This window comes from Cannabis sativa, chromosome 3 (assembly GCF_029168945.1).
Source record: "Cannabis sativa cultivar Pink pepper isolate KNU-18-1 chromosome 3, ASM2916894v1, whole genome shotgun sequence".
NCBI classification, from domain to species: Eukaryota; Viridiplantae; Streptophyta; class Magnoliopsida; order Rosales; family Cannabaceae; genus Cannabis; species Cannabis sativa.
Window position 1 is genome coordinate 14,553,433 of NC_083603.1, and position 23,613 is coordinate 14,577,045.

A 23,613-nucleotide genomic window follows, 5' to 3' on the forward strand; every position below is an offset into this window, starting at 1 on the left:
GTCTACTTTTCAAAGTATTCAAAATATTTAATATTTACAATATTGTTGTTGTTTCTTGATTTGGTTATAACTTTAATACAATGCTTAAATGTGGAAGAGAATCGTAACAAGTCTTTTGTAATAGATGGTTCTGATACTTTATTGCGATTTTTCAAAAAAGCAATGGAGTTGGTTGGCAATTTTTGTATAACGAGACGAATAAGAAGGAAAGGAAGAAGACAATATTTTATTTGAATGATGAAATCGAAGATGAATTAGTTTAGCATATCATCAATGAAGTTCTTCGTTTCGAGGTAAGCTTTTTTAGTCCTGAATTCATCCCTATAGAGATCAAAAACTTTATTAAACTGTTTCATTCAAAGGTAGAGGATCCGGAAAGTAAGGTTTCCAAAGAAAAATTGAAAAGAATCCATAATAAGATAAATGAGCAATGGAGTAATTGTATTGATCAATATTTGGACCAAGAAAGTAATGATGGTGATAACTTTGATTATGTTTTTGATGAGTGGATTTTCTTTTCCCAAGTGTTGAGTGATGGGATTCAAGAAATATGGAGTGACCATGATCAAAAATTATGGTAACTTTGTTCTTCTTTAGTTAAATAATAAATTTCAATATCATTGTAATATTTCTGTGAAGATTTATCAATAATAAAAAGAAAGATTAAAGAATTTATTATTATTATTATTCAATTATTTAATTATTTTACGTTTCAAATAAAATTGAAATGAAGATAAGTATAATTTTTATTAAACAGTGTTTGCTCAATTATTTAAACTTAAAATATTAAAAAAAAATCTATTAACACACAATAAAAGTTGTTGAATTTTATATTTAAATTAAATCAAAATTAGTAATTTAGAAATTCAAATAGTTCAAAATTTTAATCAAATAAAAATAATATCACTTAGTTGAGTATTATTAGGATACTCATAAATATCTTAACATCAAATATTAAAATAAAGATATGTTTATAAATTTATTTAAATTTTAAATAAAAATAAAAACAAAAAATATAAATCCACTCAAAAATTATTAAAAAAAAGTAGTCATTAATTATTCTTAGTCACTCAAGCTCCTATAAATATAACGAAATTAAATACCAACCATACCTTTTTTATATTTCTATCTAAAACTTTCAAAAAATATATAAAGAAAATTTTTTGCTCTTTATAGCTTTAGGCTATGGCAAAATTTTAAATGGGGGTTTTATTAAAAAAGTAAAATATCATGCTTTTGAAAATTATAATTTATTTCTTTACACCAATTTAGGCAATCATTTCATAAAAATATTTTAAAAAACCATAATATTTGTAGGAAAAAAAATAAAATATTTGTATTAAAAAGTTACTAAAGTGTCGAATAAATTCAGGTTAAACAATATTTGATGATTATATACGTACCTACTCAAATAAAAGTAGAGATGATTTGTTTTTTATATATGATAATTGTAATTATAAATGACTCCATATTTAACCCCTTCTCTAATATTTTTTCTTGATCATTGAACTACTTTATTAGTTTCTCTTGCTTTTTCAACCAATCTTTCTCAATTCTAATAAGATTTATTTCTTTAAATATTTTCAACATAACGTCTACTTTTCAAAGTGTTCAAAATATTTAATATTTTCAACATTGTTGTTGTTTCTTGATGAGGTTATAACTTTAATCCAATGCTTAAATGTGGAAGAGAATTGTAACAAGTCTTTTGTAATAGATGGTTCTGATACTTTATTGCGATTTTTCAAAAAAGCAATGGAGTTGGTTCGACCATTTCGGTATAACGAGAGGAATCAGAAGGAAAGGAAGAAGACAATGTTTTATTCGAATGATGACATCGAACACGAATTAGTTCAGCATATCATCAATTAAGTGCTTCGTTTCAAGGTAAGCTTTTTTAGTCCTGAATTCATCCCTATAGAGATAAAAAACTTTATTAAAGTGTTTCATTCAAAGGTAGAGGATCTTGAAAGTAAGGTTTCTAAAGACAAATTGAAAAGAATCCATAATAAGATAAATGAGCATTGGAGTAATTGTATTGATCAATATTTGGACCAAGAAAGTAATGATGGTGATAGCTCTGATTATGTTTTGATCAGTGGATTTTCTTTTCTCAAGTGTTGAGTGATGGGATTTAAGAAATATGGAGTGAACATGATCCAAAAATTATGGTAACTTTGTTTTCTTCTTTAGTTAATTAATAAATTTCTTTATAATTGTAATGTTTCTGTGAAGATTTATCAATAATAGAAAGAAATATTGAAGAATTTATTATTATTATTTTATTATTATTATTATTATTATTATTATTATTATTATTCAGTTATTTAATTATATTAGGTTTCAAATAAAATTGAAATGAAGATAAGTATAATTTTTATTAAACAACGTTTACTCAATTATATAAACTTAAGATATTAAAAAAAATCTATTAACACACTATAAAGGTTGTTGAATTTTATATTTAAATTAAATCAAAATTACTAATTTAGAAATTCAATTAGTTCAAAATTTTAATCAAATAAAAATCATATCACTTAGTTGAGTATTATTAGGATACTCATAAATATCTTAACATCAAATATTAAAATAAAGATATATTTATAAATTTATTTAAATTTTAAATAAAAATAAAAACAAAAAATATAAATCTACTCCAAAATTATTAATAAAAAGTAGACATTAATTATTCTTAGTCACTCAAGCTCCTATAAATATAACGAAATTAAATACCAACCATACCTTTTTTATATTTCTATCTCAAATTTTCAAAAAATATATAAAGAAAAATTTTTGTTCTCTATAGCTTTAGGCTATGGCAAAATTTTAAATGGGGGTTTTATTAAAAAAGTAAAATATCATGCTTTTAAAAATTATAATTTATTTCTTTACACTAATTTAGGCAATCATTTCATAAAAATATTTTAAAAAACCATAATATTTGTACGAAAAAAAAATAACATATTTGTATTAAAAAGTTACTAAAGTGTCGAATAAATTCAGGTTAAAAAATATTTGATGATTATATACGTACCTACTCAAATAAAAGTAGAGATGATTTGTTTTTTATATATGATAATTGTAATTATAAATGACTCCATATTTAACCCCTTCTCTAATATTTTTTCTTGATCATTGAACTACTTTATTAGTCTCTCTTGCTTTTTCATTCAATCTTTCTCAATTCTAATAAGATTTCTTACTTTAAATATTTTCAACATAACGTCAACTTTTTAAAGTGTTCAAAATGTTTAATATTTTCAACATTGTTGTTGTTTCTTGATGAGGTTATAACTTTAATCCAATGCTTAAATGTGGAAGAGAATCGTAAAAAGTCTTTTGTAATAGATGGTTCTGATACTTTATTGCGATTTTTCAAAAAAGCAATGGAGTTGGTTCGACCATTTTGGTATAACAAGAGGAATAAGAAGGAAAAGAAGAAGACAATATTTTATTTGAATGATGAAATCGAACACGAATTAGTTCACCATATCATCAATGAAGTTCTTCGTTTCGAGGTAAGCTTTTTTAGTCCTGAATTCATCCCTATAGAGATCAAAACTTTATTAAAGTGTTTCATTCAAAGGTAGAGGATCTTAAAAGTAAGGTTTCCAAAGACAAATTGAAAAGAATCCATAATAAGATAAATGAGCATTGGAGTAATTGTATTGATCAATATTTGGACCAAGAAAGTAATGATGGTGATAGCTCTGATTATGTTTTTGATCAGTGGATTTTCTTTTCTCAAGTGTTGAGTGATGGGATTTAAGAAATATGGAGTGAACATGATCCAAAAATTATGATAACTTTGTTTTTTTCTTTAGTTATTTAATAAATTTCTTTATAATTGTAATGTTTCTGTGAAGATTTATCAATAATAGAAAGAAAGATTGAAGAATTTATTATTATTATTATTATTATTATTATTATTATTATTATTATTATTGTTGTTATTATTATTATTATTCAGTTATTTAATTATTTTAGGTTTCAAATAAAATTGAAATGAAGATAAGCATACTTTTTATTAAACAACCTTTGGTCAATTATTTAAACTTAAGATATTAAAGAAAATCTATTAACACACAATAAAGGTTGTTTAATTTTATATTTAAATTAAATCAAAATTACTAATTTAGAAATTCAAACAGTTCAAAATTTTAATCAAATAAAAATCATATCACTTTTTTTTTTTTGATAATTAAAATGCATTAAGACCAAGGAGAAGAAAAACTAGTGGCCGCAAAAGGGGGTCACTTCCCTTAGCGCTCCTTGTAACTGTTTCCTTTGAACTCGGGCCCAGTTAGCAAGAGAGTCCGCAACAACATTGAGAGATCTACTAATTGAAATAAACACAACATCTGTAAATTGTTTCTTTTTCGACAAACAATCAAAAAACATAGGATAGGAATGCCATTGTATCGGCATTGAATTGGAGATTAGACTTGTAACCGCAGTCTTGCAATCGGATTGGATAGCCACTCTTTCCATACCAAGTTGTTTTGCAGTCGAAAGAGCCAAGGAGATTGCAGCAAGCTCCCCCTGTAGGACATTTTCCACTCTCAAGTGATCTACAACAAGGAAGTCTTCTGTGTCATTGGAATCTCTTTTATAGACTGCAGCAATTCCAGCACTGCCGTCTGCAACTGAAGCATCTACCTGGAAAACATGATAACCCGTTATGTCTGTGGAGTGGTTCATGATCATAGGTTCCTTAACATTGTCCTCCAAGTCAGAAGGTGTATTAGAGAATTCGACCGCTCGTTTCGAACAGTCTTTGAAAATCTCCTCGATACTCCACTGCTTGTTGTTGTTTCTGATAGAATTACGCCAGAACCAAAGAACTTCGTAGATGCAGACAGCAAAGATTTTGAGGTCCATATCTTCCAATTCAGTCCACCATGCACCAAAATCTTTTACCTCCTTCCAATTGAAAGTATCTAGCCTCAATCCCCAGATGCTTTTGAACCATAAGCCTCTGGTTATGCTGCATTGAGTAACCAGGTGATAAGTATCTTAAAGTTCGCCGCAAAAAACGCACGATCTATCTGAAATGTTTAGGAAGCTTAGTTTTCCAAGGGTCGGTAGACAGTCATTCAGGATTTTCCACATAAACAAAGTTAATCTTGGGTGCATTTTCTGTTTCCAGAGGTCTTTCCAGATAGGAGTAGGGGCCGAGAATCTATCCTGCCGATGAAGCCAGTACGCACTTTTCACAGACAGAAAACTTTCCTAATTTTGCCGGTTTCCAGAAAAAAATGTCTTCTCCTTCTGAAAGCAGCTTGATACAAAGGATTGATTCAGCAATTTCTTTATCGAAACAGGCCCACACGAGGGACTCATTCCATGTTCGAGTTCCATCCTTGAACAGATCTTTCACCTTGGCGAAGGCATGTACTCGGCTACAATGAAATCCGTCTTTCAGTTGTCGTATTGTTTTCCAAGGGATCCAAGGCTTCGTCCAAAGATCAATCTCCCCATTTGCAACTACGAAACCAGCACCAGTCACACAAAGTTCCCTCGTTTGCAGTAAATTCTTCCAAAGTTTCGAGTCTGAATCTTGTTTATCCACCGACCACGCATCCAGGATAGAGCAGTATTTTGTGCTAAGGGCTCTAACCCATAGCTTGTCCTTCTTTTGGAGAATCTCCCAAAACAGCTTTGCCAGTAATGCATGATTCATGTCTTGAAATCTTCTAAACCCAAGGCCACCACAACTTTTCGGTTGACATAAGTTTCCCCAACTCCTTAAAGCACAGTATCTTTCTTTGTTTGATCGAGGACCTATCCATCAGAACTTTGCCAAAAGTTTGTCTAACTCTTCGCAGAGGGACTGGGGAACCAAAGTGGTTGCCATAAAATAGGTTGGAATACTCTGTAGCACTGAACTAACCAGAGTTGGTCTTCCAGCCTGCGATAGGCATTTTGCTTTCCAACCTTCAATTCTATTCAACACTTTCTGTCTCAAGAACTGGAAATCATTTCTTCTATTGGCAGTAAAGAAAAAAGGATTTCCCAAATACTTTTCATTTCTCTTCAGCTTTGGCATGCCTAGAATCTCCATCAAACGATCCTTTGTGTTTGCCTTAGTGTTTGGAGAGAAAACCACACCACTTTTTTCCTTGTTAATCTTCTGACCTGACCAATCTTCATATTGCTTCAGAATACTCATCAGGGATGTAGCATTTTCCTCTGTTGCTTGGCAGAAGTAAATAGCATCATCTGCGTAAAACAAATGGGATATCGGAGTGGCATTTCTCGAGATTTTGATCCCGTGAATATTTCGATCTTTCTCAGCCTTAGAAATCATTTTCGATAACACCTCACTACAAAGGATGAATAAAAAGGGTGATAGTGGATCCCCTTGTCTCAGCCCTCGCTTAGGATTGAAGGGAGCAAGGGGAGCACCATTAAGGAGAATTGAGAAGCTTACAGAACTCACACAAGACATGATTAGTGATATCACCTTGTTATTGAATCCGTTGGCTTGCAAAACTTTGAGGATAAATTTCCATTCGAGTCTATTGTAAGCTTTGCTCAAATCCATCTTAATTGCCATAACACCTCTTTTACCCTTCTTGTTCTTCATAGCGTGTATCACCTCTTGAGCCAAGAATGAACATTCTGCTATCCACCGGCCTGGGATAAAGGCCGATTGATGTGGGGATATCAGCCTGTCCAGGATTTTCTTCAATCTATCAGTGAGAATGCGGGAGATAATCTTGTACCCAAAATTGCACAGACTTATCAGACAGAATCGGTCGAAGGAGTTTGCGTTATCGTGCTTAGGAATCAAGCAAATGAAAGTGTGGTTTAGAGTCAGAGGGAGTATGCCACTAGAGAAGAATTCTTGAACCATTTTACAGACTTGGTCACCAACCGTGTGCCAGTATTTTCGAAAGAAAATTCCTGGGAAACCATCGGGTCCAGGGAACTTTAGTGGATGCATTTTGAACACCACATTCTTGATCTCTTCTTCGCTCGGGATGCTACAAATTGCTTCATTTTCCTCCATAGTAACCTGGTCTGAATAAGGACTCAAACTCATCACCAAGGCTCGGGTCTGTAGTCTGATACAGATTTTTGAAATTTGAGAGGAAGTAATCTCCAATCTGCTGTCGCTGTTTTAGCCATAAACCCGGAGAAGCTTCGATACAACTGATACGATTTCGTCTTCGTCTGATCAACGTTGAAGCATGAAAGAATTTCGTGTTGTTATCTCCAAATTTCAGCCAGCACTCCCTTGATTTTTGCCTCCATATTCGTTCAATTTTCTCCTCCAAGTTTAGAATTTCTAATTGGATAGTGGCTTCTTTTTCAAGGTTTTCCTGTGATACCGTAGCTTCTTGGATAACTCCAAGATCGCGTTTAAGATGTTGCAGCCGTTTTTCACAGTGGCCAAATCTCATGGCATTCCACTTTTTTAATTCTTTCTTTGTGTATTTCAGCTTGCTGCATAGGATAGTGCCCTCATTTCCTGACGCTACTGATTGCCAAGCGTTTGAGATAATATTGCCACACTCTGATGACGTAGTCCATACTTCTAAGAAACGAAATGGATACAAGAGTTTTTCATATTCTCCCCAAGCTTTTAGTAATATTGGGGCATGGTCTGATCCATAAATCGGCAGATGTACTACCGAGGCTCTGGGAAAGGAGACACACCATTGGTCATCCGCGATAACTCTGTCCAGGCGTTTACGGATATGATGAGAGAAGGATCTTGCATTTTGCCAAGTGCACGGGGCACCTTCAAAACCCAGATCGACACCTCCTGAGTTGAACATAAAGTTCTTTAGAATATTCCCTTCCCGTAACTGGTACTTACGTCCCCTAATTTTCTCATTTTCATCCATGATAACATTCAGGTCTCCCATTATAGCCCAAGCATCTTTGCACTGTTGAACAATTTGGATCAACCAATCCCAGAAATTTTTCTTCAAAACAGCATATGCAGGACCATTAATACAGAACAACACCCATTGAGGGTAGTCAAGAGAAGCTTCTATTTTCACCTTAAAACCCATATCATACACCTCCAGGATGTCCACTTGCACCACAACTCGCCAAGCTACACAAAAACCACCTGCAGTGCCCTCTGCAGGGATACAACAGGAGTTTACAAAACCCAACCTATTCAGTAGTTGAACCATAAATTCCGTGCTCACCTTAGTTTTCGAGAGAAATAAGAAATCCGCATCATTCTCTCGAATAAGTCCCCGGAGGGACCTTTCTGTCGTGGGTCTTCGGAGACCCCGGTAGTTCCAAGATAAGCACCTCATTGGGGAGGTGGGGGCATGCTTCCGGCCGCCTTCTCGCCTTGACCAAAATTCTAGACATAACTGATTTGAAGCTCAAAACAGTTTTCAAGAGCATCACTTAAATTCCCATCCAAACATTGAGCCGATTTCCTCTTACTTCTTGTTTTGACTCCTAAGTTTGCACTTTGCAAAGCTTTCTTGTCTTTGATACTTCTCCTTTGTTTACTCTTCTTTTGACTCTTTGAATTCTCTCCTGCTATAGTACAACCGCTTGAGAATTTTGCACTAGTATCCAGAGCTAGTAATGCTTCTTCTCCAGGTAAAACTTCATTCGAAATCTCTGATAATTTGCAGTGAGAGGACGATGGAACCGGATTATACCAAGTGTGGGCCTTCCTCTTTCGGGTACCCAATAAATGGGTTATTAACTCGGAAATATCAGGGGGATTAGAGATTAATGATTGTTGGGCTTTGAATTTATCAGTCAAGTCCGGCCCATATAACTGAAGAAACATTTGTCCGGCCCATATCACTTAGTTGAGTATTATTAGGATACTCATAAATATCTTAACATCAAATATTAAAATAAAGATATATTTATAAATTTATTTAAATTTTAAATAAAAATATAAAAAATGTAAATCCACTCCAAAATTATTAATAAAAAGTAGTCATTAATTATTCTTAGTCACTCAAGCTCCTATAAATATAACAAAATTAAATACCAACCTTACATTTTTTATATTTCTATCTAAAATTTTTAAAAAATATATAAAGAAAAACTTTTTCTCTCTATAGCTTTAGGCTATGGAAAAATTTTAAATGGGGGTTTTATTAAAAAAGTAAAATATCGTGTTTTTGAAAATTATAATTTATTTCTTTACACCAATTTAGGCGATCATTTCATAAAAATATTTTAAAAAACCATAATATTTGGAGGAAAAAAAATCACATATTTGTATTAAAAAGTTACTAAAGTGTGGAATAAATTCAGGTTACAATAATAATTGATGTTTATATATGTACCTACTCAAATTAAAGTAGAGATGATTTATTTTTTATATATGATAATAGTAATTATAAATGACTCCTTATTTAACCCCTTCTCTAATATTTTTCTTGATCTTTGAACTACTTTATTAGTCTCTCTTCCTTTTTTAACCAATCTTTCTCAATTCTAATAAGATTCATTACTTTAAATATTTTCAACATAACGTCTACTTTTCAAAGTGTTCAAAATGTTTAATATTTTCAACATTGTTGTTGTTTCTTGATTAGGTTATAACTTTAATCCAATGCTTAAATGTGGAAGAGAATCGTAACAAGTCTTTTGTAATAGATGGTTCTGATACTTTATTGCGATTTTTCAAAAAAGCAATGGAGTTGGTTCGACCATTTTTGTATAACGAGACGAATAAGAAGGAATGGAAGAAGACAATATTTTATTTGAATGATGAAATCGAAGATGAATTAGTTTAGCATATCATCAATGAAGTTCTTCGTTTCGAGGTAAGCTTTTTTAGTCCTGAATTCATCCCTATCGAGATCAAAAACTTTATTAAAGTGTTTCATATAAAGGTAGAGGATCCGGAAAGTAAGGTTACCAGAGAAAAATTGAAAAGAATCCATAATAAGATAAATGAGCAATGGAGTAATTATATTGATCAATATTTGGACCAAGAAAGTAATGATGGTGATAGCTCTGATTATGTTTTTGATGAGTGGATTTTCTTTTCTCAAGTGTTGAGTGATGGGATTCAAGAAATATGGAGTGAACATGATCAAAAATTATGGTAACTTTGTTCTTCTTTAGTTAATTAATAAATTTCAATATCATTATAATGTTTCTTTGAAGATTTATCAATAATAGAAAGAAAGTTTGAAGAATTTATTATTATTATTATTCAATTATTTAATTATTTTACGTTTCAAATAAAATTGAAATGAAGATAAGTATAATTTTTATTAAACAGCGTTTGCTCGATTATTTAAACTTAAGATATTAAAAAAAATCTATTAACACACAATAAAGGTTGTTGAATTTTATATTTAAAATAAATCAAAATTACTAATTTAGAAATTCAAATAGTTCAAAATTTTAATCAAATAAAAATCATATCACTTAGTTGAGTATTATTAGGATACTCATAAATATCTTAACATCAAATATTTAAATAAAGATATATTTATAAATTTATTTAAATTTTAAATAAAAATAAAAACAAAAAATATAAATCCACTCCAAAATTATTAATAAAAAGTAGTCATTAATTATTCTTAGTCACTCAAGCTCCTTTAAATATAACGAAATTAAATACCAACCATACCTTTTTTATATTTCTATCTAAAATTTTCAAAAAATATATAAAGAAAAATTTTTGCTCTTTGTAGCTTTAGGCTATGGCAAAATTTTAAATGGGGGTTTATTAAAAAAGTAAAATATCATGCTTTTGAAAATTATAATTTATTTCTTTACACCAATTTAGGCAATCATTTCATAAAAATATTTTAAAAAACCATAATATTTGTAGGAAAAAAAATAACATATTTGTATTAAAAATTTACTAAAGTGTCGAATAAATTCAGGTTAAACCAAATTTGATGCTTATATAAGTACCTACTCAAATAAAAGTAGAGATAATTTGTTTTTTATATATGATAATAGTAATTATAAATGACTCCATATTTAACCCCTTCTCTAATATTTTTTCTTGATCATTGAACTACTTTATTAGTCTCTCTTGCTTTTTCAACCAATCTTTCTCAATTCTAATAAGATTTATTTCTTTAAATATTTTCAACATAACGTCTACTTTTCAAAGAGTTCAAAATGTTTAATATTTTCAACATTGTTGTTGTTTCTTGATGAGGTTATAACTTTAATCCAATGCTTAAATGTGGAAGAGAATCGTAACAAGTCTTTTGTAATAGATGGTTCTGATACTTTATTGCGATTTTTCAAAAAAGCAATGGAGTTGGTTCGACCATTTTGGTATAACGAGAGGAATAAGAAGGAAAAGAAGAAGACAATATTTTATTTGAATGATGAAATCGAACACGAATTAGTTCAACATATCATCAATGAAGTTCTTCGTTTCGAGGTAAGCATTTTTAGTCCTGAATTCATCCCTATAGAGATCAAAAACTTTATTAAAGTGTTTCATTCAAAGGTAGAGGATCTTGAAAGTAAGGTTTCCAAAGACAAATTGAAAAGAATCCATTATAAGATAAATGAGCATTGGAGTAATTGTATTGATGAATATTTGGACCAAGAAAGTAATGATGGTGATAGCTCTGATTATGTTTTTGATCAGTGGATTTTCTTTTCTCAAGTGTTGAGTGATGGGATTTAAGAAATATGGAGTGAACATGATCCAAAAATTATGGTAACTTTGTTTTCTTCTTTAGTTAATTTATAAATTTCTTTATAATTGTAATGTTTCTGTGAAGATTTATCAATAATAGAAAGAAAGGGCAAGCAAGGCCAGTCGTGGTATTTTTACTTCTCTCAGCGAGGCTTCAAGTGGTTTAGCGGGACGGACCAAAAGGCCATCAGCAAAATAGGGTGTTTTGTTGATGAATACTTTATGGTGAATGATCCGAGCATCACCCGGACTCAGTTTCAGCAAATCTCGACATATCACCGTCGTCCCCTCACTCTTGCTCTTAGGGATAGAGCTCAGAAACTTGCCCGGTTGCCGGCGAAAGACAGGGATATCATCCAGTTGACCTCCGACAAGAATCTGGTGCAGTACGAGCTTTACGCAGAGGACTGTTCTCCTAAGTCCGTGACGGGGAAAAAGGGGAAATCTGATGCTGCCCGACTCGAATGAGCTAATAAGGAGGATGAGCTCATTCAACTTAAGCGTGAAGCTAAGTTGAAGGGAGGTGCCTGGGCAAAGCAGTATGCTCAGGAGCTTATGAATCCTGAAGATGAAGCAGAGGCTGAGGCTGAGGCTGAGCATTTGACCCCATTGAAGAGGAAGAAGAAACTCCCGGCCACGCCCAGGCCTGTTGAACATGCACTTCGCATAAGGGAGCCCATTTCACGTGTTCGGCCATCACATCCCTTGGTTGGAAAAGGGAAGGCTGTTATGCCTGAGATATCAGGTGATGATGGACTTCTGACTTTCTAGGCGGGCAGTCACTCTGCGCTTTACTTCTTTTTTAGCTTCTTGACTTTCATGCTTTGTATTTTCTGTTGGTTTTTGCTTACCACGCTATTTTTGTTTTGTGCAGACATGTCTCAGCAGATGATTGACACTTTGAGGAAGAGGATGGGCAGAAGTTCTAGCGCCTCCCCTCCGGCCAAGAAGTCTAACGGCAGAGAGGGGTCTTCAGAGAAGAGGCCTTCTGGAGAGGTTATTGACCTTTCTGAGGAGCTGACTGCTGCGAATCCTTCCAGTCCCAAATCTTCCAAGTCTAAGGAGTTTGGGCCACCAACAACTGGGTCCGAACTGGTTAGGAGGATCCCTGAGCGGGTGCAGGTACCAACTCCACCCGTGCCCGTGCTGCCTGAGGCCAAGAAGGGCAAGGAGGTGCTGGCTCACTACATGAACCGGCTAGTTCCTGAGGTCGGTGAGCAACTCGCTGGTGCTGACAACGACTCATCTCTGGATGTTTTGGTGGGCGGAGTCTTGAAGGAGCTCGCCAGGGTTAGTCTTTTTTGATACTTCCCTTTTAACTTTTCACACTTAGCTCCATATGCTGAGTTTTTCCTTTATGCAAGCCGGTTTGAAGTTGGCTTACACCTAATCCCGGGCTAAATCTGCTACTTCCAAGAGTGCGGCTCTGTCCGACACCTTGAGGGCGGAGGCAGACTTGGCCAACAAGGAAGCTGAGGAGGCCAGGGCGGAAACTGCAGCTGTTCGTCATGAGTTGGGTGAGGCCAACAAGAAGTTGTTTGCCGCCGAGAAGAAGATCATCGTGCTAACAAAGGACCTCGAGGCTGCTGATCGCTTTGAGGAAACCATCGAGACCTTATCTGCTGAAGTTGATCGTCTTCAAGATGAGAGGAGTTCTCTACGGCAGGTCCTTCTTCGGCTAAAGGAAGATAAGGACGCTCAGGTGGCAGAGGCAGACCGTTTGAAGGAGAAGGTCAATGCTTTGGAGACTGCCGGCCTCAAGCTCTTCTTTGTTTTTTGGAAGGCTAATCCCCACGCCAACTTCGACTACTTGGGCGATGCTAAGGACATGTACCTCGAGTACTGTGTGACCCAAGTTGCCTATGGTGGGAAAGAGGTGGCTGCTTCAACTTCCGGCCAAGCTTTTGACCAGGCTGCTAATGCTTCTCCTGCTCGAAGAACAGATCCTCTTGCTCCAATTGTCTCAGAAGAACCGAACCCAGAGCCTGGGACTCCAGCTATTTGAACACTTCTCTTTTTATCTCCTATTTATATATATATATATTATATATGGCCTCAAGGCCTTTAAGACATCATGACCGACCAAGCGGTCTTTAAACTTGGAATTATTTTTCATTTTTTGGACAACGGGCTGACCGGGCAGCTTTTAATCCCGATACTATATGCTCTTGTTATCCTTAATGAATTTCATTCTCTGTTTATAATTGCCGTGCAATTGTGATTGTTTTATGTTTACCAAATGCTTTGTACAGGCATAGGTGCCCCCCAAGTGACCGAGCAGACGTATGACTCTTGGTCACTTGTCTTTCACAAATATATTGCTTTTCTGTTCGGTGTTTTGGGTTCGACCGAACCTTTTGTACGCACTTTAGGTATATTATAATCATGCTGATTTTTTCGACTCAATAAAATTGGAAATACTATCTTTATTCTTTTATTGATCGAAAATGTATTTGTTACCGTAGTAACTTACATCAGAGATAGTGATCTAATATGATCTTTTTAGCTTAACATGACATAAAACAAATAAGAAACTGTACTTTAAAGTGGTCTACCCGACCTGAGTACTTTGAAATGGTCTATTTGAATTGAGTACTTTGAATTGGTCTACCCGACCTGAGTACTCATTGGTAGTATTTCCTTAAATGTTCTCCATTCCAATATCGTGGTACTAGAATGAGTTGCATTTTTTCGTCATACTTACCTACGTTGTATGCTCCGGAGTCGAGAACTTCAACTACCTGATATGGTCCTTCCCAGTTGGGTCCTAGTACGCCTGACGTGCTGTCTTTGGGGTTTAGGAATACCCTTCTTAGGACCATATCTCCCACAAATAATTTCCGAGCTTTAACTTATTTGTTGAAATACCGAGCTACTTTTTGTTGATGAGCTACCAACATTAAGTTTGTAGTTGCTCGTTTTTCTTTGATTTCATCACGTGGTTCTGGAAGGAGTATGTGATTGGTACCTTGATCGTACGTCAACCTTCTGTGGGATGGTGGCTCGAGTTTGACGGGCAGCATAGCTTCATAACCGTACGCCATTGAGAATGGTGTCTGACCGGTTGCTATTTTTTTTGTTGTATGGTATGACCAGAGAACTTTGGGGAGTTCTTCTGGCCAATTTCCTTTGGCATCTTCAAGTTTCTTCTTTAGTGTATCCTTTAAGGTTTTGTTGACTGCCTCAACTTGACCGTTTGCTTGGGGATGTGCCACTGCAGAGAAGCTTTTGATGATGCCATGGTTCGCACAGAAATCAGTGAAAGATTGTATGTCGAATTGTTTGCCGTTGTCCGATACTATTTTGTACGGTAGTCCGAACCGGCATATAATGTTCTTTACTATAAAGTCTTGAACCTTCTTTGATGTGATAATTGTGAGTGGTTCGGCTTCAGTCCACTTAGTAAAGTAGTCGACTGCTACCACTGCGTACTGCACTCCGCCTTTACCTTTAGGTAACTGTCCGGTTAGGTCAATTCCCCAGATGGCAAAGGGCCACAGACTTTGCATTTGTGTCAGCTCGTTGGGCAGAGCTCTTGGTATCTTTGAAAATCTCTGGCATTTGTCGCGCTTCTCGACATAAGCTTTCGAATCTTCAATCATCATCGGCCAGAAGTAGCCTTGCCTTAGGATTTTCTTTGATAAGCTCTGTCCGGCTGCATGATTTCCACAAAATCCGTTGTGAACTTCATATAGAAGTCGTGCAGCTTCATTTTGTGTTATGCATCTGAGTAATGGCATTGAGAATCCTCTTCTGTACATGATCCCGTCTACGATGATGTACCGTGCTGCCTTCTTCTCATTTTCTGAGCTTCATTTCGGTTATCTGGGAGTTCCCCAGAGTTGAGAAAGGCTACTATTAGCGTCATCCTGTTCGGAGACGTGTCGACCATTTCGATTTCTTCTGTGCCAGTTATGTTGGGCTCTTCAAGAAACTGTATCGGGACCAGGTTCGCCTTGTCACTTATATTGCTGCTCGCCAATCGGGCTAGCGCATCTGCTGTTGTATTTTCTTCTCTCGCAATTTGCCTGAGGCTGTAGCTTTTGAATTGTGCGAGCAGATCATGTATTTTTCTCAGATATGCTATCATTTTTTCTCCCCAAGCCTCGTATTCGCCAGATACATGATTTACCACTAGCTGTGAGTCACTTCAGATCTCGATGTGCTCGGCTTTCATCTCCTTCGCTAGTTTGAGTCCAGCGATTAGGGCTTCGTATTCGGCCTCGTTGTTGGAGGCTTTAAATCCAAATTTGACCACTGCATGCAGGTGTTGCCCCCAGGTGTGACAAGGGCAATTCCTGCGCCGGATAGCTGATCTGTGGCTGACCCATCCACATGCAGTGTAACACCCTAACTAGCATAGGCGTATTACGTGATTTTTAAACATGCTGTGCAGCTCGTTGCTAATCAACGAGGTTTATGGAAAACGTGATTAATTAAAATTTTTGCTTTTTAATTAAACTTGTAAAATATTTATACAAAATACTCGGGATCCCGATTACAAAACCATTTACAAAAGTTTACTGTCTATATAAAATACTTTTCGCCTAGCGACTAATTACAAAATAGCCTTGCTGTCCCGATGATCGTACGCTCCAGGCCTAACCGCCCCGACATGTACAATCTTCATAGGCTCGTTCACGGTCCATCAGCCCTAGCCTTGCCTTTACCTACACATAAACACAGCACTGTGAGTCGACAGACTCAGTAAGAAAAGCATAATAATCCTCATACATAAATCCCGGTCATGATCAGACGCCCATACCCCTGACCATAACCCTAACTGTCGTGTCCAACACGATACTGAGTCCCCCTAGCTGCCGTGTCCAACACGGTACTGAGTTCTGAACGTTCATAGGGACGGTTTTATTGACAAGTAACAACCTAATCGAACGAACCGGTCATCCTCTGGCTGCTGGTCATACTCCAGCCTGTACCGACGTGTTACCGTATCAGCCTAATCGGTCGAACCGGTCATACTCCGGCTGCTGGTCATACTCCGGCTGTCACAGGCGTGATACGTCAAATAGTACGGAACCACCAACCTAAGTATCAGCCTAATCGGTCGAACCGGTCATACTCCGGCTGCTGGTCATACTCCAGCCTGTACCGACGTGATACAGTGTCAGCCTAATCGGTCGAACCGGTCATACTCCGGCTGCTGGTCATACTCCAGCCTGTACCGACGTGACACAGTTGGATGGTTCGAAGCCAACATACATATCTAATGTAATCTAACAGGCTTCCTACATGCACGCTAAACATGTAATCTACATATGCATACTATTATACTAATCTTACCTGGATTCCGAATTCAGGTGTGCTTGGCCAACTCGATTTGGAACTATCTGCCGACGGATTACAGGCTCCTAAACCATAAAAATCACAACACTATAAGTGATACGCTAAATCACTTCCCGGGGACTTAAACTAGGAACTAAAAGTTTCCCTATCGATAAAAAGCATGGCAATACCCCAAATAACATAAAAACGAGGAGAACTAGGGTTTCTTAAAATCACCCAACCGGCAGACCGGTTGTCCAACCGGAATTCCGGTTCTGGGAATTTTCAAAACCCATCCGGAATTCCGGATGCACAACCGGAATTCCGGTTCCTCGCAGGAATTTTTCAAAAATTCACACAATGCTCAAATCCAATCCAAACAATGCCAAAACATCTAGACCTGTTCTAAATGACCCAAATAACATTTCTAAAGCACCTACACAGCCCAGAACAACCATAAATCAAAAATGCCATTAAAGCCCAAGCTTTGAGTTCCAAAACTCAAACTTGGTTAAAATCAACTAACATGCATCCAAATCAGATCAATCCTACTTAAATATGCATATAAAGGCTTCTGAAAATACAAGAAATCGACCTCAACAAACACAGCAACAAAACTCACAATTTCACTTTGAAAACTCAAGTTTTTGCATAAAAAATTCATTACTTTAAACAACCTAACTATCAAGCACCACACGTAGCTTAATTAACCTCAAATAAACATGTTTAAATCCCAAAAATTAACAACAAAATCACAGCAGCAACAACATCAATTTATCATGCATGCATTACACTATTTTCATCAAAATTCAACAAACTTTAAGAAGAAAAGATGAGGAGTTAACCTAGCTTGGATTAAACACACAAAAATCTTGAATCCACAAAGAAAGAGGAGCAAAAACCCAGCTGCTCCAAGGGCCGAAAATAGAGAGAGAATTTTGAGAGAAAAGGCTTTGATTTTTTTTTTTCTAACTTTGAAATTTTGAATAAACAAAAGAATTAATATTTATTTCCTTACATTTCAGCCAACACATAATAAAATAAAACATATATTTTCGAATTTATTAAGCCACAAAAGACAAACTAACATTTTGCCCCTTCACACTAAAATCACATAAATAACACTAAAAGGGTATTTTTAGGAAATTCTAAATTCCCGGCCATTCCCGACATTCCCAATGTCTAATAAACTGTCCCAAACTAGTAACATACTAAGTTGTGATTTTACTGAGCCAAACACCGAGTTCCATGTTACCGGGCACCGGAAATGCAAAATTATGAAAACTACTAAATGACATAAAATGCATCTCTGAATTCAATAATAACAGTATAAATAATTATTTAAATAGCTATAAATAATTTCATAAGTAAACATGATTAACTGCTAATTTCCAAATTAAACTAAGCGGTCTTTACAACTATTCCCCCTTAAAACGATTTCGTCCCCGAAATCTAACCTGAATAACTCTGGATATTGAGCTCTCATATCTGACTCTAGCTCCCCAGGTGGCTTCCTCCACCTTGCTGTTTCTCCAGAGAACTTTGACCAATGCTATGGTCTTATTACGAAGGACTTTATCCTTTCTATCCAGGATCTGCACTGGCTATTCTTCGTAAGACATATCTGGCTGCAGTTCTAGGCTCTCATAACTAAGTATATGAGAGGGATCTGAAACGTATTTTCTCAACATCGAGACATGGCATACGTTGTGAACTGCTGATAAAGCTGGAGGCAACGCTAACCGGTATGCCACTTGACCTATCTTTTTTAGAATCTCGAAAGGTCCTGTAAATCTACGGCATAACTTGCCTCTTTTCCCGAAACGTTTGATCCCCTTCATTGTAGATACCCGTAAAAACACATGGTCCCCTACTTGGAACTCAACATCTCTGCGTTTCGGATCTGCATAACTTTTCTGTCTACTCTGTGTGGCAAGCATTCTAGCTTTTATCTTCTCTATTGCCTCATTGGTCCGCTGCATTGACTCTGGACCTAAGTATTTTCTCTCCCCTGTCTCATCCCAGTGGATGGGAGATCTACACTTTCTACCGTATAACAGTTCATAGGGAGCCATCCCTATCGTACTCTGATAACTGTTGTTGTAAGAAAATTCTATCAACGGGAGATATTTATTCCAAGAGCCTTCAAAGTCCATAACACAGGCTCGTAACATGTCCTCCAATATCTGAATTGTCCTTTCGGACTGACCATCTGTCTGAGGATGGAATGCTGTACTGAATTTCAGCTTTGTACCCATTGCTCATTGCAAACTTTGCCAAAATTTGGAGGTGAACTTCGGATCTCTATCCGAAACTATAGACTTCGGTACCCCGTGAAGTCTTACAATCTCTCTGACATACAATTCTGCCAACTGATCCACTGTAAATGTTGTTCTAACAGGCAGAAAATGAGCAGATTTCGTGAATCGATCCACCACTACCCAGATGGAATCAAACAAACCCGTGGTTCTAGGTAACCCAACCACGAAATCCATTGTGATATCTTCCCACTTCCATTCAGGTAGGGTTAGAGGCTGCAACAACCCTGCTGGTCTCTGATGTTCAGCCTTAATCTGCTAGCAAGTGAGGCATCTCGATACGAATTCTACCAAATTCTTCTTCATACCGCTCCACCAAAAGTACGGTTTAAGATCTTGGTACATCTTAGTGGTGCCGGGATGCAGAGAATAAGGGGTAGAATGAGCCTCCTCAAAGATCTCATTCCTGAGTTCCACACTATTCGGAACACAAACCCTAGCTTTATAAAAAAGCATCCCGTTATCTGACACTGAAAAGTTCCTGGCTTGACCAGCCAAAACTTCATCTCTAATCTTCACTAACTCTGGATCATTCATCTGATCGGCTTTAATTCTTTCCAACAGATCAGATTGCAGCTTTAAGTTGTGAAGCTGACCTACCACAAACTCAATGCCGGATCTAACCATATCCTCTGCTAGCTGAGGCGAGATCTGAACCATACTAGCTACTTGCCATGGACCCTTTCTGCTCAGGGCATCGGCCACTACATTGGCCTTCCCAGGGTGATAAAGAATCTCGCAGTCATAATCTTTCACTAATTCCAACCAACGTCTCTGTCTCATGTTCAAATCAATCTGAGTAAAGAAATACTTGAGACTTTTATGGTCGGTATAGATTTCACACCTTTCTCCGTAAAGGTAATGCCGCCAAATCTTCAATGCAAAAACCACCGCGGCCAATTCTAGCACAAACTTCTCATTGTCTGAAGGCAAAGCTAGCACTGGAGCGGTAATCAACCTCTGCTTCAGCTCCTGAAAACGAGCTTCGCACTTGTCTGACCAGACGAACCGCTGATTCTTCTTTGTAAGTTCGGTTAGGGGCATTGAAATTTTTGAAAACCCTTCCACGAACCTACGGTAGTACCCAGCTAAACCCAAGAAGCTTATAATCTCTGTCACTGTCTTCGTTCTCGGCCAATCCCTGATGGATTCTATCTTCCCGGGATCCACCTTGATCCCATCTTTGCTCACAATGTGCCCTAAGAAGGACACCTGAGATAGCCAAAATTCGCATTTCTTGAACTTGGCATAAAGCTTGTGTTCCTGAAGCCGTTGCAGTACCATCTGAAGATGTAACTCATGCTCCTCTTCTGACTGAGAGTACACAAGGATGTCGTCGATAAACACAATCACACAGATATCGAGGAAATCCTTGAATACTCTATTCATCAAATCCATGAATGCTGCAGGAGCATTGGTTAGTCTGAACGACATAACCAGGAATTCATAATGTCCATACCTAGTGCGGAAAGCCGTCTTCGGAATGTCCTCCTCTCAGATTCTCAGCTGATGATAACCCGAACGGAGATCAATCTTAGAAAAGACCGTCTTCCCCTGAAGCTGATCGAACAAATCATCAATCCTAGGTAATGGATATTTATTCTTTACTGTCAGCTTGTTCAATTCTCTGTAATCGATGCACATCCTCATAGTTCCATCTTTCTTCTTGACGAATAAAACCGGGGCTCCCCAGGGTGACACACTAGGCCGAATAAACCCGATGTCAAGCAACCCCTAGAGCTGAATCTTTAATTCCTTAAGTTCAGCTGGAGCCATTCTATATGGGGCTTTGGAAACCGGTTCCACCCCTGGTGCCAAATCTATCAGGAAGTCAATCTCCCGCTGAGGTGGTAACCCTGGAAGTTCTTCGGGAAAAACATCTAAAAATTCTCGAACTACCTTGATGTCCTCTAGCCGAATGTTATCTAGCCGAGTGGTGTCCACCACCACGGCCAGAAACCCTAAACAACCGCCATGCAATAATTCTCTAGCTAATATGGCCGAAATCACCGGGATCCGAGATCCCCGAACCGAACCAACACACACAAAAGGTTCTTCACTTTCCGGTTGGAAGATCACCATCTTCCTTTTGTAATCAATACTCGCCGAATATTTAGATAGGAAATCCATTCCTAAAATAATATCGAACTCTACTAAGCTCATCTCTATCAAGTCAGCACTTAACTCTCTACCATCTATTTTGATCGGCATAGACCTAATCCACCTTTTGGATATAACTAAATCTCCGCTAGGTAAAAGGGTTCCGAACCCTGATTCATATCTATCATACGGTCTATCCAATTTACTAAAGACTCTGGCTGCCACATAAGAATGTGTAGCCCCAGAATCAAACAGTAATGAGTAAAGCGAGTTATTAACAGAAAGCTGACCTGTTACAACTGATGGGCTGGCATCTGCATCAGCCTGAGTGATGGCGAACACCCTAGCTGGAGTGGGTATCGCCGGAGCCCTCGGTGCCTCTGAGCGGAGCTGGGGAAAATCCCTCTTGAAGTGTCCGGGCATGCCACAGTGAAAGCATCTCTGACCTTTGCATTCACCCCGATGGTGCCTTTTGCAGCTGCGTGGCACTTGGGATAGGAGAATCGGGTCTCTGCACCACTACGACGAGTACCTCTATTCTGGTTCCCCCGAAACCTCTTGTTCTAACTCGAGCCACTGGATGCAGTGGATGCTCTCCTCTTATGATCCATGGCCGAACCACTACTCCCCCTGCTAAAGCCTGATGCAGGAGGGGTAGGAGCCCCACCACTCGCCGGAGTACTAACTGACTCCGACATACACCCAACTGCGCCCTCAGCTTGTAGTGCCTTCTCCACCATCTCAGCATAGGTGGTCTTGTCGTCAGTGGTGATCATTAAGTCATGTTTAATCTTCGCATTTAACCCGTCCATGTACTTATCTTTCTTGCTGAAGTCGGTTGGCACTATTCTCGAGGCTAACCTCGCCAACCGGTCGAACTGAGTAGTATACTCTGTCACGCTCATATTCTCTCGCTGGGTCAGGTGAGCGAACTCTTTCCTCTTGGCGCTTCTGACCGCCTTGTTATAATACTTGGCGTTGAAGAGTCCCTGGAACCTTTCCCAGGTCATAGTAGTGACGTCATGGATCTGAGACACCATGTCCCACCAGACAAGAGCGTCTTCCTAGAACTGGAAGATGGCACACACCACTCTGTCGTTCCCGGTGACACCCATAAAGTTCAGAATTTTGGTGATCATCGTTAGCCACTGTTCGGCATTCATCACATCTGGACCTCCGAAAAAGACCGGAGGTGCTTGCTTCTGGAACCGTTCATACAAAGGTTCCAATCTGTTGGCCGCCACAACTATTTCGGCCTGAGCACCAGGGGCGGGTGCCACTGGAACTACTGGCAGAGGCACTGCAAGAGCGCCCTGCTGCCTCAATCTCTGTATCTCGAGGTCTTGCTCTTCAATTCTGGCTTGCATTTCAGCAAACCTAACCTCCCAATTCTGGGCTCCCTGATCGGCTTGGGGAGCCTGGGCAGCCTGTGGCGGGTTCTCATCACCCCGAGCACGAGCCCTGCCCCTGGGACCTCTACCTCGGCCCCTAGCTGGCGGGGGAAACTGAGCTCCCTGACCTTGATTCGACCCTACCGAATTGCCCTGGCTCCTGGTAGTCCGCCTGGCGTCCATCTAGCCGGAACAGCCTGCGAAACCAAGAGTTGGCATATCAGGTCGTGTTCAAGGAGAGCTTACTAATGCCGCTTAATTTGGAAATTAAAAATGAAACATGTGCCTATTCTACTATCAGGCTACTAACATGCTTCCTATCAGGCTTTTCTTATTTCATAAATAAATAAATAAACTACTAAAGCAATAAAACCTTACTGAACCGTGGAACGAGCTAACTGCTGATGATGATTGTACATGTCGTGACGATCTTCGGAAGACAACCTGGCGGCTCTGATACCAAATTGTAACACCCTAACTAGCATAGGCGTATTACGTGATTTTTAAACATGCTGTGCAGCTCGTTGCTAATCAACGAGGTTTATGGAAAACGTGATTAATTAAAATTTTTGCTTTTTAATTAAACTTGTAAAATATTTATACAAAATACTCGGGATCCCGATTACAAAACCATTTACAAAAGTTTACTGTCTATATAAAATACTTTTCGCCTAGCGACTAATTACAAAATAGCCTTGCTGTCCCCATGATCGTACGCTCCAGGCCTAACCGCCCCGACATGTACAATCTTCATAGGCTCGTTCACGGTCCATTAGCCCTAGCCTTGCCTTTACCTACACATAAACATAGCACTGTGAGTCGACAGACTCAGTAAGAAAAGCATAATAATACTCATACATAAATCCAGGTCATGATCAGACGCCCATACCCCTGA

General features: G+C 37.6%; 1 protein-coding gene across 1 annotated transcript; it reads right to left on the reverse strand.

Moving 5' to 3' along the window:
- Nucleotides 1–7,001: 7,001 nt before the first annotated feature.
- LOC133035935 (uncharacterized) lies at nucleotides 7,002–8,282 on the reverse strand. Its single transcript, XM_061112376.1, has one exon. The coding sequence runs from the start codon at nucleotides 8,280–8,282 to the stop codon at nucleotides 7,002–7,004; it is 1,281 nt and encodes a 426-aa protein (XP_060968359.1).
- Nucleotides 8,283–23,613: the final 15,331 nt, after the last annotated feature.